This window comes from Labrus mixtus, chromosome 7 (assembly GCF_963584025.1).
Source record: "Labrus mixtus chromosome 7, fLabMix1.1, whole genome shotgun sequence".
Classification (NCBI taxonomy): Eukaryota; Metazoa; Chordata; class Actinopteri; order Labriformes; family Labridae; genus Labrus; species Labrus mixtus.
The window spans coordinates 2,429,176-2,448,341 of NC_083618.1; the positions used below are offsets into that span (position 1 = coordinate 2,429,176).

Below are 19,166 nucleotides of genomic sequence, written 5' to 3' on the forward strand. Positions count from 1 at the left end.
GACTAAGAATTATAAAAGTTTTAAAAACTCAAATTTACATTTTTCATTACTGGAGTATTATGAAGTTAAGATAACTGAGATAAACAGAAAAAAGAAGGAAAAAATCCTTTGAGCAAGGAAACTCAGCAAGGTGACTTAGGGAGTCACAGAGGAGGGACCTCTCACCCAGAATGGACAGCCATGCAATAGATGTGTGCACAGAACAGGCCCAAAAAGATACAAGTATGTATATATATTACTAGTGACAACAGTGAGACGATGGTGACAAAAAAAAAACTTAACAGCAGTAAAAAAAAAAAAAAAAAAAAAATCTCCATCATTTCATACCGTTTGATCATTTGCAGGACATAGCTTTAGGAATGAGGACAAACAGTTCATGTTGAAGATAAAAAAGAACTAGACACTTGAAATTCATGGACCTTACAATTATTTTGTTTTTAGTTTAAAAAAAGTTACCAAGTGCCAGCAGGTAGTCCCCCGCAGGTTTGTCCAACTGAATCTGTGATTTGTTTGGAAACAAACATGAACAAACAACTTGACATTTCAAGTCAGAAAATGTTTGGATCTTGAGTTATAAGTATTCAGAATAACTTGGACATGTAGAAGTAATCATAAACCCTTCACATAAACTCCAGTATAAAGAATAAGGCGGCCTGTTGAATGGTAAAACATTCAACCATTTTTTTTTGCACTTCAAAACACATGACATCTTCTTGAGTACCATTGACCGTAAACAAACATTTGACATTTAAAAAGTGAACATTTCCTGTCCCCCAAGCAGTTAATAAATACAAAACTTTGATCACAAGCAGCGACCACAGCCACTGTTCTTAAGTCCCATATCAATACCAGTGTGAGGTACTTGCTGCACAATAAATTAACAATAAATAAAATACAAATGCAAAATTGCTTTCAAGAAAGACATCCTGGCAGGGTGAGAGTCTCCCATCTGTGTTACCCTGTATTTTCTTTTATATCGAGATCATCTTGAAACATATGTCATAGTGTTGTAACGTATTCCGCGAGAGGAACAGCAGGGGAACAAAGACAGGGAAGAAGAGGAACAGATGTGGTGAATAAGCCGTGAAGAGCACATTCATATGGGTCCACAGAACCGGGCCAAACGAGTTCATTGGTAAGCAAGAAGACACGGCTAAAGTCGCCAGTTAGTTCATAAGTTATGGGGCCATTTTTAAGGGGTCTATTCTTTAGTATCATGCCGTTTAAAGTCGCAAAACCAGATGGCCGAATATGCAAAAGGTTTTATGCTGTTTAAAATCTTTTTTTGGGGGGGAAATAGAGATATCAGCTTTGTTATATCACTTGTTCACTTCCCATCTCACACTAAACCCAGTCAAGTAAAAAACAGATGTTATTTTGAGTAGTCAGACCTTGACTATATTACCATATGGACTGTTTAAAGGCTTTAAATGTGATTTTTTGATCCAGCAGATGTCACCCTTGAGCACCAGCATGACACCAAAACAACTCGCGCTGCATTGTTGTGTTAGCATGCTAATGCTAGTGATCTTTATTCTGCTCGTATCTTCACACTGCATGTAAATTTACCTGAAATGAGCGTGATCTAGAAACACAGTTAATCAGTGAGTACAGTATGTTATTCTTCTTTTCTCTAGTCCCTCAATTAAACAACTTTTATACACGAGGGGAGGAGTCAGCCGGCCGTCCCGGCGATGTAAACAAAGTGAAGATAGGACTCTGAAAACATCAGACAGTGGGACTCGGGTGTTACACCCATTGTAGACAGTCATGACTCACAGAGTTATTTTCAGAGGATATACTTGATTTCTATTACATTTAAGTGTGAAAAATCACATAGAAAGACTTTAAAGACACTTTTCAGATTTGTAAAAACCTTATTTGATTCTGTAAGCAGAAGGAAAAAAAACAGGTCTCATTGCTTTATCCGCCGCAATCCAAACCAAATAAGACCAGGTGTTGCTTAAAACACATGACACCTATATTAGTCTTAATGAAATTGGAAACACTGCACAACATTTCTTTTAAAAAATCTTCAAATTGGTTTCAACGGAAGAAAAGATTGTGCTTAGCTGAACGTATGTCGCAAATATACGAAGTGATTGGGTGATCCGGTTTTTGTTGTTGCAATTTAAAGGATTCTCCAAATCTGAAATAACCTTTTAAACAGTTTTAGCATATTTATTTTGATGTCTGTCTGGGACCCATTACACATCTTTAAATGGAATTCCTTGCCTTGGTTGAAAAGTATTACTGCTTAACTTTTTCAGACAAGAGAGATGTTCAACAGGGTGTACCTTCAGTCTTGTTAAAAGAACATATTTAAGGAATGCCGTCCTTCCTTTGGCAGCACTGTGATGGTGGAACACTCCAGTCGTAGACATAGGACAATCGCAGCTTGACTTCCTCCTTGCAGAGCCGGCTGTCACGCTGCAAAGTCTGGTGTTTTTCCAGCATGTCCTCCAAGCTCTGCTTATGTGTCACCAGGTATTTGTTGTTGCAACCGCGCGATTTGTATTCTGTGTCAAAGCGTGGGTCATGTACTCTGCGAACATCCACTGGTGCCAGCCAAGCGCCCAGTGACACATCCTCACTCTGCCATGTTTTTAAGTATCCTGCACTAATATGAATATAATGTACAAGGTCTGCTGAGAGGATGTAGCCCCCTCCCAGTGCGTAGGGCAGGTAGTAGTCACAAAGCTCCCATGAGCTTTCCCGCCACTTTCCAGCTGTTTTCACTCGCCCCCTCCCTGAAAAGAAGCCCCAGTATAATCGGCTGGGCTCTTTCCCCTTCAGCTCCTCCTTCAGGATGTCCAAGCGAGCGAATGTGTCATCATCTGCTTTGAGGACAAACTTGAACTCCACATTCTGGTCCAGCCAGGAGTACATGTGCATCAGCTTCAGTGTTAAGTTCTCGTAAGAATCTCGCAAGTCAGGCAGTAAGAGGAGGTCCTTGTGCCGCCCCTGCTCTGTGTTCAGGTTCTGAAGGTCCTCATTGAGAAGCCCCTGAGTTCCCACCACAAACATGGCCAGAACATCAGAGTCCCGCTTGGCCAGCCAGGTGCTGCGGATGATACTCCTCCTCTCTGTGTACTTTGGTCCAGTTGTGATGAGGACCACCAGCAGTGCTGACAAGTCTTTAGATGTAGAGGGGGGGTTGTGATTTTCTGGATGGGATTGCAACGCAATTGCATGAGGGGCTAGGCCTGGTGGATCCTGGTGGCCCTGTTTCAGGGTTTCTGAGGTACATTTGGCCAAGAAAACCAGAACTACAGCAAAGCTGCACACTGTGCCAATGACCAGGGCTGTCTTGTGGCGGCACACTAGACGTAACAGATGCATGGCGTTGAGTCTGAAATGAAATATATAACCAAAACACAAACATTAGACCTAGAAGCTTACATTTCTTCAAGCATGCAACATTGCAAAAAGAAAATAGCAAAGGTAACAGACAACCAATGACTTATTTTGTGTTTCTCATTGTTCGATATAGTAAATATGTGGTTTAGGGATGTTGCAGTTACTGATCACAGAGCACTTCTGGTTGTTTACAGCTGCTATTACAGTTTTTACAGATGTAAACAAACATTCAACAACATCAGGAAATTAGGTCTAGTTTTAGTTTGTGCAGTTAACTATTAGTAGCACCTTCAAATCCTGTCATTCAGAGTTTGATAGCGAGGACAAGTGATTCTCAGATTTTGAGGAAGATAACAGAAAAACCACTTCACAGCTGCACACCCATCATTGTGTGGCATGACCATCAGCTTGCTTAACTGTGTTACTGAATTAAGCAATATGTTTCGGAGCATTGTTGTTTTCAGTAATACAATTATACATGTTTGTTAGTTACCTGAGCTTGTTCAAAGAACCAGTTCCTGTGCGTGAAACAGCCGAAACGGGCCACAGACGGCAGCTTTGTAGAGCTAACGCTAGCTACCGCTATAAGACCCTCTGCGCACTTGGTAAGCTGACTCCACAGAATGCAAACGTGCTCAAGTTGTTCATATTGGTTCAAACTGGAGATGGAAACCAGAGGGTCAAGCTTTTCCGACTACGCAGGTTACAGCGACCAGGTTAAATCGTTCGACGGGTGATGTGTTTCAGGTGTCAAAGAATTCATCTTTTTTGTTTCATGGTGCAAAAAACCAAATCAGTTCTGTCTAACTGTGACGACAGCGGAAACGGAAGTGAAGCCCAAACTAAATAGGGGGAAAAAATGAAAATAAATCAATATTTACAAAGTAAATAATTTCTCAATCTGTAACGGTAAAATTTTCAATATGAGTTTTGAAATAAAAAAATACCTACTGGGAATCATCAAAATACAACGAAATGGCAAGTCTTCCTTTAAAGTTTTTTTTGGCCAGGAACTGTACGAAATTTAAATAACATGAAAAATGTACAATATATTTAATCGAATAGTTTTTAATATATATATGAGAGTGATGATTCTTAATAGAACAGCCGTATCAGAAAATGAATTACAGGCAAAATTATATTGAAACGAATAAAAAACAGGGAGCGATAGCACAGCCGCATTATGCCAGTGTGAAATAGTTGTCAAGTTTTAAGAAATAAGCAAGACAAACCCAAACCCCGATGTTATTTTTCATTGTTTCAAAATAAAAGCATAAAAATTGCCTGCGCACACAATTTAAATTAATTTAGACTGGATATTCACAACCTTAAAACGAGGTCTGATATATTTTAACTTACAGCATACTCTCTTTTACCATCATCAACCTTTACAAGTTCAAACTGTGATTCAACGCTCATTATTGCTTTGTTTACCCATTGTTTGTGACTCTGTGACACATAACAGCACGCCTGAAAACTCCGTATCTCTCTTGTGTCTTACAGTATGCGAGATCTTCTTTATAGCCCCATGTTGTATTGTAATTTATTCAGAACTCATGTAAAAATATATTTACAGTCTATGGTAAAAACTATGAGGGACAAAAAAATGACTAAAGTATAAATAAATGAATAAATAAATAAATGTTGGGAGAAATGCATACAATAAATATATAAATAAATATATTCATATATTTATTTATGTATTTCTGTGGGCCGTCCTAACATTACTGAAGTAGGATTGGTTAATTTTGAAAAACAGACAGAAGCAAATTTACATATATACTTTTCCTCTTACGACCTGGACACAGAAATAAATAGATGTGTAAATGTAAAAATACAGAAATAAATTAATAACTCAATTAATGTGGAAATGTATGCATTAATACATATATAACTGTAGAAATACGCTAATAAATGAATTGATTTACTCATTAACAAAGTGTATTTATTATTTATTCATTGATGTATTGTTTTCAGCATTTATATATTTATTGATGCATTTATTTAATTATTTAATTATTTATACATTATTGTATGCATTTATCCTAACATTTATTTATTTATTTATACTTTAGTCATTTTTTGTCCATCATAAAAAACAGATATTTAATTAGATTGAAAAATAATTACGCTCCTTTTATTTTGAAATACATAAGCGGAAGCTCAAGCTTTTATTGCGGATGTGACACTGACTAAATGCGTTTGCTGGAAAAAATAATGGCCTTATCGTAGTAAACCGCTAGCATGTCGTATGTAGTGAACTTAAAATTCAAGACGTGAACCGAGCCGGGTATGTAATCTACTGGTTTGATAGTCACAGAATACATTTGTAACGTTGATCGACCGACGGGCAGCTCGGGGTCTAAGTGGTATAAACGTTGGACGAGGAGGACAGACGGAAGCTATGACGGTCAGGAGAACCTGCCGACATTCTCTGACATGTCCAGCTTTGCTCGCCATTTTTCTGCTAAGTGTGGCTGTACAGATGGTGGGAACATCGTCTGAATCAGACCCCTACAAAATCCTGGGTGTCAGCAGGAGTGCGAGTCAAGCAGAAATCAAGAAGGCATACAAGAATCTGGCCAAAGAATGGTGAGTGATTGACAGCAAGTCCCCCTAAAGGCCATCTCATTTTGGAAGTAGAAGATGGTCACTTTTCACTTAACCACTGTGCTTCTTTATCATCACATGTAAAACGTTGAACTGACAACTTCCTAACCCTTTGCAACACATAGCTGTGATTTATGATGTCCTCTGATGGACTCTTTCAGGCACCCAGACAAGAACAAGGACCCCAAAGCTGAAGACATGTTCATCAAGGTTTCCAAGTCATATGAGGTCGGTGACATGGCTCATGTCCTGTTTGTTTGTGTGGCTCACTCAGTCTAATTTACTTTCTGAATTATGTTCTCTCTGCAGTCATAAAAAAACACAGTTGTCACTGTCCTTTTACTTTACAGATTCTGTCTAATGAGGAACGGAGGTCCAACTTTGACCGCTATGGACAGGTGGATGAAAACCAGCCCTATGGACAGTCTCAGCAGCAAGGTTTCCGCGGCTTTCACAACAGCTTCTACTTCGACGAGTCTTTTTTCCATTTCCCCAGGTACTCCACGTTGAGAACTTTGTCTTTCATTAACCACAGGGGTTGTGGTCAGTGTCTACATCAGTATCAGCAGAATTTGGACAAAAAATTTGCAATTTAAAGTAAATAATCTGAGCTTCGATGCTAAAGAGAAGTAGAACTGGTGTTTTAAATAATCCAATTTATTGAATATGACATTTTTTTTAATGTAATTATTGGTTGCTGACTTGGTTGCTGCTCAAATGCAAACCAGTTATCCTTACATTTTGATTTTAGAGCTCATAATTATAAGAAGATCCAAAAAGTCTGACTAAAAAACTAAATGTTGTAACGATGTAGCCAAAGATTGAGAAAGGATGGACGGATAGGAGTTTCTCACAGGCCTGACAGAACATCACTCTGTAGACTGTATGTCTATAAAAAGGCTCACTGTCTTGTTTCCAACCCTCCTCCAGGTCCAGGGACTTTGCAGACAGCAAGTACCTGCTTCACCACGCACAGTTTAACACTGATGTCCTTCCAGACAGCCACAAGAGGCCGTACCTCATCAAAGTGACCTCTGAGTGGTGCTTTGCATGCATCCACATTGAGCCTGTGTGGAAGGAGACGGTGCAGGAGCTGGAGCCTCTGGGTAATTTCCCCCCCCCCCACACACACACACACACACACACACACACACACACACACACACACACACACACACACACACACACACACACACACACACACACACACACACACACACCCTCTGAGTCAGGGCTGGTTTGATTGTTATGATCCGTAAAGTATCACAACATAAGGTCGATGTCTGCTCAGTGGCAGGCCGTTATATGTCATTGTAAGTGTTGAGGTGCTTCACAGAAAGTCATTTCTTTAATTATTCATCAGGGTTTATTTGTTCATTGGATGAATTAAACACGAGGTCACAAAGTTTTGACACTGGGGATGCATTTAAAGTTGTTGAGTCAATTCTGCAAAGTGGAAGTACAATTACAAGTTCCCACTCTACTTAATCCCATGCTGGCTCTGTTGTACCCAAGTGGCCTGCTCTTGAAAAATATCCCTGCATATTTATGTAACCCAGTGGACCCTTTGTTAGTCTTAGTCATCAGGCTGTATCAGCTCGTAAAAAAACTTTACTCTGTCCGAATATATACTCTAGTAGAAGCTTAACCTGACTAAACAGACTTGGATAGTTTGGGGTAAAATACCACAACCAGAGGAGCAGAACAGAAGAGTGACTCATTATGGCCTTATAGAGTAGTATGTTCAATTTGGTATGAAAACTGATTTTTTTCTAACACATCGAAAAAAATTATAATCGAGTTATTTGGAACCTAACACAAATTCTAAAATCCTCTTGCAGTGTTTGTATCTTCAGCGGTTCATAAGTAATATGCACAACTGTACCATATAATGCAATTTGGTATGACAGCTTTGGCCCAGCATCCATTACAAAGCTACTAATGTTCAGTTTGGGTGAGATTGTTTGCACTGTGTGTAGTTATTTTCATTTGAATTACTGAGAACATCCTATAAGTTGTGTTTTTTGTGCTGGACAACAATAAACCACTGTACCAGTTTAAAAAGCAGCTAACTGTGATTTCAGTGCTTCTTGATAATTCAATGAACCCCTCTCTGTCATTGTCATCATTAACTGAACAGTAAAAGAACCTGATCTGATGTGACTTAATGCCATGTTGGCTTGTTTCCTCAGGTGCTTAAATATATCACTGGATGGAAACACAACTCTGCAAAACCCTAAAAACAGAATCTATGCATTTTTTATGGAGCAGATCCATTAGATAGTCCCTTTCCTCTGGATGTTTGGTGAAAGACAGGAGTTGCTTTAAGAACATGATCTAAGTTTGTTGTGTCTATATTAGAATTTATTAAAAATTGCAATGTCATTGTTCTTGCGATATGAGAATTCATATAAAAATGAACACAGCAGTTTTGTCACCAGAAGTGTGAACAGTAAGGCAGTGCTCTGTGTTTGCTGTTACTGGATTTATTGTCCAAAATCACTTGAATAACATAACATAAAAAAGTTGCAGGTGGTCTACAGATACAATACCAGTCTGTTTTCTTTTCCTCCTGCATCAGGTGTCGGTATTGGCATTGTGGACCTGGGTTATGAGCGTCGCCTGGCCAACCAGCTGGGCGCCCATCGTGCACCCTCCATCATAGGGCTGGTGAACGGCAGAGTGACCTTCTTCCATCAGGCTGTGGTTCGGGAGCACCTGCGACAGTTCATAGAAGACCTGCTGCCCCAGAAACTGGTGGAAAAGGTAAATGCCATTGACGTGTGGCTGTTTCTGAGGAATTATAGTCTAATGTTTTTTCTGGATTTTATAGATCTTATCATGGATAACATACTGGGCCTGATTAGGTTAATGTAGATTCAAAAGCACTACTTGTTAAGAGTAGTATCCAAAGAGCGAAGGGATCAGTCAATCTTTATTTCAACGTTTTATAACAAATGTTCCATCAAGACACAAAGAGGAGGTCTAGACCTTAATATTTCTTAACATGTTCACAACCAGGTTTAAACAACAAATTTTGGTCTGATTGGCTCATGTCTTGATCTGCACACACTGTTGGGGGAGGGGGGGATGGTGGAATTCACTATACTGTTCCTTTTTTTTTTTTTTTGTATTCAAAACAACCACTTTTTTATGACACCCCTCCCCCTCCTTGTCTAGGAGCAAAGCAACAGCGAGAGCTCTACGTTTGCTCAATCCATTTTCCATTTTATTTTTTCACCCCTATGCGCATGGACAGTCGCTCCTAGCTGTTTTCCCCCCCCCCAGGCGTTTTAGGAACGAAAAAAAAAGCCCCAAATTTTCACCCGAAGAAGTGGAGTCATAGTGCTCGTCAATGCCACTTTTAGTTGAAGCAGCAAATCAAGTAGGAGGCTTTAAATCCGCTTTCAATAATATTTACCCCCCCTCCATTTCTAGGAGCAAAACCACAAAAACAGCTCGAATGCATTCTTCCTAATTATTTTATTTGGTTGCTTCAAGCTGGGACTAAAGGGTCTAAAATCGCCTATGGCAAGAACACATAATTGAACTACTTTTCATTGTTTTTCAGGTCTCAGATAACAACTACGTGGCTTTTATGGATAACTGGCATGCTGAAAATAAGCCCAGTGTTCTCTTGTTTGACCAAGTCCCTTCCGCCTCTCTACTGTACAAAGTAAGTTATGTGTTCACAGGAAGCAGAGAAGTAACTGCAGATACAGAATTGTATACATGTCATTGTCAAATGAACTGGAAATATATTTCTGACTAATGAGACTAACTACCTTCAGAGTTAATGTAAAAGAACTTGAAATGTGTAGATGGAAAAAGTATTTTAAGGATCACATCTTCCCACCTCCACTCTCCAGTTAACAGCGTTTGCCTTCAGAGACTATGTGCGCTTCGGCTACGTGGATCAAGGTGAAACACACAGCACTCGAATACTGCGGCAGTTCAACATAAACACCTACGCCCCCACCATGCTGCTCTTTAAGGAGGATACACAGAAGCCTGTGGACATCATCCAGGTACACCCATTACAGCGTTAAGTCTTTATCATTCTTCAAGGCTTAACCATTTTTTGATTTTGATAAAATGATACATTTTTACCAGTTCATTTTTTTTTTTTAAATTGAGCTCTTAAACATGTTCTAGCTTCACAGCCTCTGTCTTTTCTTTTTCTCTTTCAGGCAAGAGGGATGAAGCGACAGATCATGGATGAGTTTGTCTCCAACAACAAGTTCCTGCAGGTGCCGCGGCTGGTCAACCAGCAGCTCTTTGATGAGCTCTGTCCTGTAAAGCAGTTTCACCGTCGGAGAAAGTAAGAATTTCCACACGCAGGAGTCCTAGCTTCTGGTCCTGCTGTTAATATCTCACTGACATTGAACTCTTGTATAATAAGAGAATGCGTCTTCAGATTCAGATTAAGATTTTTTTATTGTCCCACAAGGGGAAATCTTGCGTTGCAACAGGAGCACACAGAAGACAAGAAACACAAGGACAACATCACCATAAAACATAAACCAGAACGAATTTTAAAATAAGACAACACAGCAAAATATAAAACCAAATAAAAACAGCACAATAAAATCAGTCAAGAGCCCGTACCAGAATGGAAATTCAAGTTATTAAAGTGCAAAGTGGAGATGTGCAAATGTGCAATTCAAGTGCAAAAAGAGCAACAAATAGCTAATTGTTGTTTAACATATTAATTGCACTTGGTAAAAATGAGACCTGGAGTCTTTTAGTCTTCTTCACAGGAGCTCTAAAACGACGACCTTCATAATCGCCTCACCACTCCCTTTCTACTCTCACTGATTTTGTAAAAGAAAGAAAAGGAAAACAAGCTCGACCAGGTTCTTGTGAATTTGAATGAAAATCCCGGGATCGCTAAAGAAACTTGAAATCTTTGCAGGTACTGTGTGCTGCTGATCACAGGGGAGGACCCAGCCTTTCTCTCGGGCAATAAGGCCTTCCTTGACTTTGCGTCGGCGAACAGTAAAGAGGTGCTGCGGTTTGCGTACGTCTATCAGCGACACCAGCAGCCTCTCTGTCAGGCTCTGCTCCACAATCAGGCCGCACTCTCACCTCAGGTCAGTGGATTATAAAAATCATACAAACTTACTAACATGACTCCTCAATCAAAATATTTAAGAAAATCAAAGCAAGTAGTGATGGAAGCCAGCTTGGAGCCTAACCACTCTGCTGCCAGCACACCCCGTTAAAGTCATTCTTAACATCTCTTACAGGTTGTGCTTCTCGAGAGGCGGAGCCAGGCTGGCAGGGTTCTCTACCGCTCTGTAAGCGGCGGCTGGAATGGCAGCGAGGAGGATAAGTACCGTCTCCATGAACAGCTGGAGCTCCTTCAGAAAGACCCCACGTACCTGACCTTGGAATCCACCCTGCCTGAACTCAATAACGAGATGGCTCCGGTAAGTCCCGTAGACACACACTCTTTACTTCTACGGGGCGGTGGCTTACACACACCTGAAGCCGGAACCTTTTTGATGAATGCCAATGTTTTTATTTTTGATATTCAACTTTCCAGATGTTTATAATTCAGTGGATGAACGCTGCCTATGATTACATCCTTCAAGTATATGATGACCTCCTCTACTCAAACTGGTGAGACAGCACTTCCCCTGAAGAGTTTGCATCATTTGTTTAGTGCAAAAGAAAGGCCTGTTATTGTCTGATATGGCGTGAATCTTCTCCCACGTGGTTAACTCATTACATGTGTCTTGTGTCCTCTCATCAAGGCGAGAGATGATGCCCATCCTGTCGCTGATCTTCTCTGCCCTCTTTATTCTGTTTGGCACAGTCATCATTCAGGCCTTCAGGTGAGAGAGACGTGTACATCTGCTGTGGTTTTGACTCCAGCTGAAGCCACATGCAGACTAGATTTGTCCCCATAGAGGTAAAAGTTATCGATATCCAAACTGATTATTTTTTTCTATTTGTGATGTTTTATTAAGTGAGCCAGGCGAAAGCAAACCTCGTAAACCGAAACCAAGGGAGCAACCACAGACTGAGGAGGAGGCTTCGAGTCGAGCTAATACCACAAGGTAACGTAGGTCAAACAAAGATGGAAGCAGGAAACTCTGGCCTCAGTCTCTGCTCACAAATAAGACTGCAGAAAATGTGTGATAAGAACTCCAAAAAACGTGTTGTGATTGCAACGCAGACTCCCTGATTGATGTGGTTTGAACTCATTTTTCACATGAGTTGCTGTTTATCCAACTGGGCTGGACCACGGGGGGGGGGGGGGGGTTGTGGTTCACAATGAAGCACGTCCTTCAGTTGTCAAAAGCAGCCTCATGTAGTCCCACAAGAATTCTCCTCAATAAAAATCGAACATGACTCAGCAGTATAGTGTTAATGAATTGATGTATTCTAGAAGCAGCCTGAGGTGTAAATTACAGAGTAAACAAATCTGTGGAAAAGTATGGCAGCAGATACGCATGTGGCCAAGGGTCTGTCTTTACAGCTGACTGATGCACACCGCTCCTCTGTGAGGGTGAGCTTTACACTCGGATTACTCATCACAGCTTCTCCTTTGACCTTTCCACCGTGAAGTCGTTTAAGTCTCAGTCACTCACCAGTGAGAGTCTGAGCCAAAGGCGGGGAAAAAAATGACTTTAATCTGGAGGCAGAACAGTCGGTGGACATGTAGCTTGATTGTTTTCACAATCATTTAAACTTGCATCTATTGGGAGATAATTCATAGGGGACTTTTGGGCCGATACTAATGGTGCGTTCCATTTACCTGCTCGGAACGCTTGGAATAACGTCACACCTGAGTTAACTATGTTCAAGTTGTGAGTTGGCCAGGCAACATGGACGCCTCCAGGAGTCCCTTTTGTTTTGTTAGCTAATACCTGATGATGACAAACATGCTAAGAGTGAGAGTTAGCGCGAAAAATAACAAGACAGTTAGAACTTGCACAGTACTATCCGTGTTGATTTAATTCTTAAAAAAGAGGACTCAGCTGCTAATAAACACTATTTTCATCTTAAACGTTACTGTTGATGCATGGGCCTATAGCAGCCATGTTTGGATTTTTAACTCAGGCTACTGAAGGTTTCCAAGTTGTAATTCTGACTTCAGGTGGGGGTGGGGGGGTGTCCCTGATGAGGTATCAGAAGAGCAACTCCGAATTTCTGACTTATTAACATGCTCCAAAAAGCTTTAACTGAATTCTTCACAAATAAGAAAATAAGTTAGTTTAACCAATTAGCAGAGTGTTTTTGAAAATCCCTCAGCAGCCATCCACTCCTTACACAACTGAACAAAAAGGGATAGAATTCATGTTTTTGTGCAAAGTGTCACCGCCCTCTGTTTTTCTCCTTGGTCCATACAGCCGTCCTCCTAAGAAGGACTTTGTGGAAGTGACCGAGCTGACAGACCTCACTTACACCAGCAACCTGGTCAAACTGAGGCCGGGACACATCAATGTCGTACTGGTGCTTACCAACGCCTCCAAGACCGCCCTGCTCAGGAAATTTGCCAAGGAGGTTTTCTCTTTCTCTGGGTAAAGCTGCATGTCTTTTTCCCCCCATCCTCATGTATTATGTTCACTTGTTAATCCTAAACCTTTCTCTCTCTACAGGACTCAGAATCTCCACTTCTCCTTTCTCAACGCTGATAAGCACCGCCACTGGATGCCGTCGCTCCTTCGCTCAACCTCTGCCGTGCAGGACCAGGGCCGCGAGGAGGACGAGGAGTCTTCGGACTACTCCGGCCATGTTCTGGCTCTCAACGGCCACAAGAAATACCTGTGTCTCTTTAGACCTGTCTTCACGGGGGACGATCCCAACGACTCCTCGACAGAAACCTCGTTCTCCTCCGACAGTAGGAGAAAGTCTAGGTCGAGGTCCAGATCCAGCTCCCACTCGAGGTCCAGGTCTCATTCCAGGGAGGACGGGGCAGGAGGGAAGAGAGGCTCCAGTAGGGCCACCACCATCGACGTCCACCACAAGCTGGACAGGCTGGGACTGTGGATGGAGAGGCTAATGGAGGGCACACTACCCAGACTACAGGTCCCTGCATGGCCTATTCTGGATGAAACCACAAACAACTTCTCCACAGAGAGCTGAGCTCACAGTCACAGAGGTACGAAGGGTTGCAGAGATATTTTGGTCTCACCTTCTGTTTTAAGTTCTTTACATAGGTTGCTGCACTGAAAACGGTTTTATCCTGTTTCCAGAATGTTATTTATTTATCTGTTACAGAGTGTGGAGCAGATAAGAGATTTACCGGTTAGACTTTGTGCACTAATCGAACATTTAAAATGCATTTAAGTGCATGTTAAAAAGCTGCAAAAGAACGCATAGAGAGGCAAAACTACAAAAGCTAAGCTGCTTGATGACTTCTGCACAGAGACGCAGAGAAGCAAAACAAAATACAACAAAAAAAAACAGTTCCTCCTGTTAGGTTTGAGCTGTAGCCCACACATACACGCCTAGTCTCACACACACACACACACACACACACACACACACACACACACACACACACACACACACACACACACAGGCATGCTAACACATAATAGAAAATGACCATTAGCGTGCTAACAGAATTAGTGCCATCACTGTCATTATAATTTATAAGGAAAGATCACCGGCTAGAAGAGATGCTTAGCTAGCTTGTAAGCACCTCTACAGAGTGCAACACTACAGCTGTGTCATTGAACAAAAGCTGGCAGCCCTTGGGCTGATAGAATTAAATCCAAATGATTAGCAAATCAAGGAAGCTAGCCATGTCATTCATTTAAATCAGGGAAGAGATTGGATGATGATGCCACAGTGCTCGGGCTGTCATGTGTTTTTCTTGTAACTTAGTTATTCAAAGAATCATTTCCTTATCTTTATTGTTTAAGAAGGGGGTGGAGCTTAGCCCTGCTGGCCCATTTATAGCAGCCATCTCTGGTTGTTAGCCATCTACAGCTACACTTGCTCAACAATCATCCAGGTAAAGTCGTTAGCTGTGGTTTGCTGTGTGTGTGTGGAATGTGCCTATGTGCAGTATGTGTGTGCTACAGATAACATTATTACAGTAATATTAGTTTTGATCATCTTTTAACTTTTGCCTCTGTAAATTTCAAAAGAGGAAATCTTAAAGCATGACTTTGCGATTTACTGTTGCTCTAGTTAAGTCCTTGAACAACTGATCTCTAAAATTTGCCTTAAGCCTAAACACCTCTTTTACAATGAAAAGCCCTTCAGCCAATGAGTTTGAGATTTCACCTCTATATGTATGTGATCAGATCTCCACATGGGTTCGAATAAAAACAAAAAGGCTTGGAGACTGACACTGATGCACTGACGTTATGAATAAATTATTTATTTTTTGTTAGTTTTTTTTTTTACTTTCACGAGCCTTCAGTTAAACTTGAAAACAGAACAGAGAATCTCACATCACTGTATGCGGCAATAATCAGATGACACCATTTACATGTCATGTTTTTTTTTACATCTCACGTTTTTAAAAAACTGTGCGAGAAAAAAAATGGAGGTTTTTACGCCTTGTATCGAGTTAGCATTTCTAGAATTTTGATGAAGTTAAATATGATATTGGCTCAGTGATCTCATAATGTTCAAAACCGCCTCTTTGTCTGATCTCGCTAATTTTTTTTTTTTACGTCAATTGTCTGAATCAGGGAGAAACAATAACCGGTACTACAGTACATTTTCCCCATTTTCTCCCCTAAAATTATTGTGAACATGAATGCATGAAATAATTAGACTTAAACTCACTAATAAATGTTAAGGGAATTTGCGCTGGCAGCTTAAATGTGTCATCCCCTCTTTCTTCTTCTACTCTGTAATGGAATCATTTGCTGCTCAAACAATATTTGAAGTACACTGTAACTTCTAATCCTTTTTTTTGTTTAATGTCCTTTGAACTTCATCTATGTCCACATGAAATTGTAAGAAATGAAGTGTAACTTATTTAATAAACTTCTTTTAAAACAGATAATAAAACATGTGGCAAGGCTTGGATATTTATTTCATTTTCTTTAGTGATTCTTGAAACTAAGCAATGATGTAGCAATCATAACATCAATGTCAGTTTGTGGATTTTTAATGACTCATTTATTAAAACAAATTGTACATAGAATTAATTAAGATTATATGACACTGTTACAATGGGCAGATTATACAAAAACAAATATTTACCATAAATAAAGTCATGCTTGATACACATTAAGAGCATTGAACACGGACTGTGTCATAGGGCTCAAAGACCAAACGCCAAAGTCAGACTCAATACTCATTGGGAATGTCGAATACTTTCTTCATGGACAGGTCTTCAGGGCCGAAGGAGGCGGGCAGCAGTTCATTCACGGTCATGGTCACGTACGAGCCGTCAGGTTTGGACAGGTACACGGTCCAGTTTGGCCCAAACTGACAGAGGACACCCCATAAAAAAATAAAATAACATACAGGAAGTGGTTAAGTAAATAAATGTTGTCCGAGCAGCAGCTATGTGTTCAAACTGGATCTGTAATCCTCTATAAACTGTCCTCATGGAGTTCACAGCTCTAGTAATGGATCATACCTCTCTCATGAACTGCCTGCAGCCGCCACACGGGGAGATGAACTGGTCATTCAGGTCGCTACAAAGAAAACATGAAGGGAGGGAAAAAACAAGAGGTCTGAATTTCTGGAATCAGAATCTAGTTTGGTCCAAGAAAGTTTACACAAGCAGGGATGTATTTGTTTCGTTGGTTTATAGAAGTAATAGAAATATAGTAATGAATACAAATAAAAGTAGACCGCAGTAGTGCTCCTACTGTCTAGAAACGTAATCGAATAAAAAATATTAAAAAATAAAAAAACTGAAACATATTTTTACTTGGTGTATGACAAGAGACTTTCATTTTGTACACGAATGCACAAGTTAAAACTATTTTTTTTAACTTAAAGTCTTTCTATGTGATTCTTCACACTTAAATGTAATATAAATCAAGTATATCCTCTGAAAATAACTCTGTGAGTCATGACTGTCTACAATGGGTGTAACACCCGAGTCCCACTGTCTGTGATGTTTTCAGAGTTTTCAGAGTCCTATCTTCACTTTGTTTACATCGTCAGGACGGCCGGCTGACTCCTCCCCTCACGTATAAAAGTTGTTTAATTGAGGGACTAGAGAAAAGAAGAATAACATACTGTACTCACTGATTAACTGTGTTTCTAGATCACGCTCATTTCAGGTAAATTTACATGCAGTGTGAAGATACGAGCATAATAAAGATCGCTAGCATTAGCATGCTAACACAACAATGCAGCGCGAGTGGTTTTGGTTTCATGCTGGTGCTCAAGGGCGACATCTGATCAAGGGCGACATCGGGTATGAATCTAATTACTCTGTAGGTTCCTCTATTCTTTCCAACACTCCCCACTGTCTCTGACTCTAAAAGACTATTTGCTCTGATATAAGTCTGAAAAGTAATTACTGCTACCATAAGCTCTGATCTATAAACGTTATATCTCTGTTTCCTAAAATGTTTCTCAGAATGCTGATATAGGTGTTATTGTCATCATTAAGATAATTAAAATCACATGATTAGTTTAGGTGTAGCATGCTTACTGCTGCCTGACAAAGATTGATAGTCAACCTTTTCTCGTCTCAACCTGTTGGTCAATATTTGAGCAAAAGTTTTACATAATCTGGACATGTGCCCTCTCTTATGCAATACGTTAAGCTTGATCAATATGTTGACGTGCAGAGGGAAACGTAAGTACAGTGAGTTATGGTTTGGAAATACTGGAGAACGTGGGCTTGTGCAAGGACAGGGAAGATTCACATTCCATATTACAGTTTTTTCAATTACTAAAAAAGGGGAAGTTACCTTGCGATTGCAATGGCTTTGAAGCTTCTGTAGCCCTCGGACACTGCCTTTGAGATGGCGTTTCTTTCAGCACACACGCCTAGGTTGTAACAGGCATTCTCCACATTGCAACCTGCAAGGAAAACATGCCATCAGCTATTTTGAGTTTCTTCAGTTGAATGAAAAAGTAATATGAGGGGGAAGGGAAATGGCCTTTTCACCATTGAACTAGTTGTCTATCTACTTCTATCTTGGTCAAATAGTTACTCAATGAGTCTTTGCTCTCACAGCTGTTTGCCAGCTTGTTGCCCCCCCAGGGACACGTGACAGGCCAGGCTTTGCCGAGTCCAGCCATGGACCGGAGAGCTGTGTTTTTTCCTGACTGTTGACAATGACTTGACATCCCTGTCTGTGTAAACAGCACAGATGACGCAGGTGGTGTAACAACAAAGGATCATCCTAGCTCACGGGAAAGTGAGCATTTGTTAATCATCTTGAGAAATGTGTAAATCTCTTTAGATAATAAAGAGTGAGCCTGGTAACAGTTTATTGATGAGCTACTGCTCATGTTGTAACTTGTGTATCAAAGTGAAGCTGTGATCGAGTTGATGTTTAACATCCTCTGTCTGTTACTTCTCAAGGATTCACAATGATCTAAAGAATAAAAAAGACCAGAGCTGACTCAAACACATTGTATAATAATGTACCTCTGACTTCTTCCCTGATTGACAATGTTCACTTTTAGAATACTTATGCTGTATATAGATTCTGTGGCCCCTAATGGTTAATACTGTATCTTAAAAGGTTGGTGTTTGGAAAACGATGAATAAAAAGTAGAGTTTAGTTTTCATACTTATCACTAAAGATAAACAGAATGTCATTAAACTTGACTTTTTATCCTAACCCTTAGTTTTAACCCTTCAAGCTAAACATGTCCTGTAATCAAATAATTCAGAGGCAAATGATATCTGTGCCTTACCTGTAAACACGGAGTTGTCGAGGGTCAGCAGCGCGGCTCCCACTCTGAACTTGCTGTACGGACAGTAGGCTTGCTTCTTGGCCTCCTGAGACCGCTGGATCAGCTCCTTCACTCCTACTTCAGCTCCTTCCTGGGACAAGTGTCTGGAGCCGTGCTCCTTAATATGCATCACATCCCCGCTGAACTTGACACACTCCATACTTTCTCTTTGGGTCTTTGTCTGTATTTGTGTGTCAGTGAATGAGTCTATTGTGGCCCTCTGCTTTAAATGTGAATGGGGCAGAGTGAAGGTGTGGGGGAGAGGGAGCGCTCATAGCCAATCAGTCACAGGGATGTCAACATGCTGTCATGTGGAAATGTGAGCAGCTCTGTTGTTGCCG

General features: G+C 40.5%; 3 protein-coding genes across 3 annotated transcripts; 1 reads left to right on the forward strand and 2 right to left on the reverse strand.

The window, feature by feature from the left end:
* Positions 1-219: 219 nt before the first annotated feature.
* b3galt6 (UDP-Gal:betaGal beta 1,3-galactosyltransferase polypeptide 6) lies at positions 220-4,183 on the reverse strand. Its single transcript, XM_061042052.1, has 2 exons — positions 3,854-4,183; positions 220-3,352 (listed from the first exon to the last, which is right to left on the reverse strand). Exon 2 carries the CDS (start codon positions 3,340-3,342, stop codon positions 2,323-2,325), a length of 1,020 nt encoding a protein of 339 aa, XP_060898035.1. The 5' UTR covers positions 3,343-3,352; positions 3,854-4,183; the 3' UTR covers positions 220-2,322.
* A 1,353-nt stretch (positions 4,184-5,536) lies between these two features.
* Positions 5,537-14,324, forward strand: LOC132977470 (dnaJ homolog subfamily C member 16-like). The gene is made up of 15 exons (XM_061042053.1): positions 5,537-5,952; positions 6,132-6,198; positions 6,321-6,466; positions 6,901-7,076; positions 8,552-8,736; positions 9,542-9,646; positions 9,840-9,998; positions 10,161-10,291; positions 10,886-11,063; positions 11,220-11,402; positions 11,519-11,595; positions 11,730-11,810; positions 11,946-12,035; positions 13,332-13,502; positions 13,581-14,324. Exons 1-15 carry the CDS (start codon positions 5,765-5,767, stop codon positions 14,065-14,067), a joined length of 2,424 nt encoding a protein of 807 aa, XP_060898036.1. The 5' UTR covers positions 5,537-5,764; the 3' UTR covers positions 14,068-14,324.
* A 1,671-nt stretch (positions 14,325-15,995) lies between these two features.
* cdab (cytidine deaminase b) lies at positions 15,996-19,054 on the reverse strand. Its single transcript, XM_061042054.1, has 4 exons — positions 18,787-19,054; positions 17,829-17,940; positions 16,535-16,592; positions 15,996-16,380 (listed from the first exon to the last, which is right to left on the reverse strand). The coding sequence occupies exons 1-4, from the start codon at positions 18,983-18,985 to the stop codon at positions 16,240-16,242; spliced, it is 510 nt and encodes a 169-aa protein (XP_060898037.1). The 5' UTR covers positions 18,986-19,054; the 3' UTR covers positions 15,996-16,239.
* Positions 19,055-19,166: the final 112 nt, after the last annotated feature.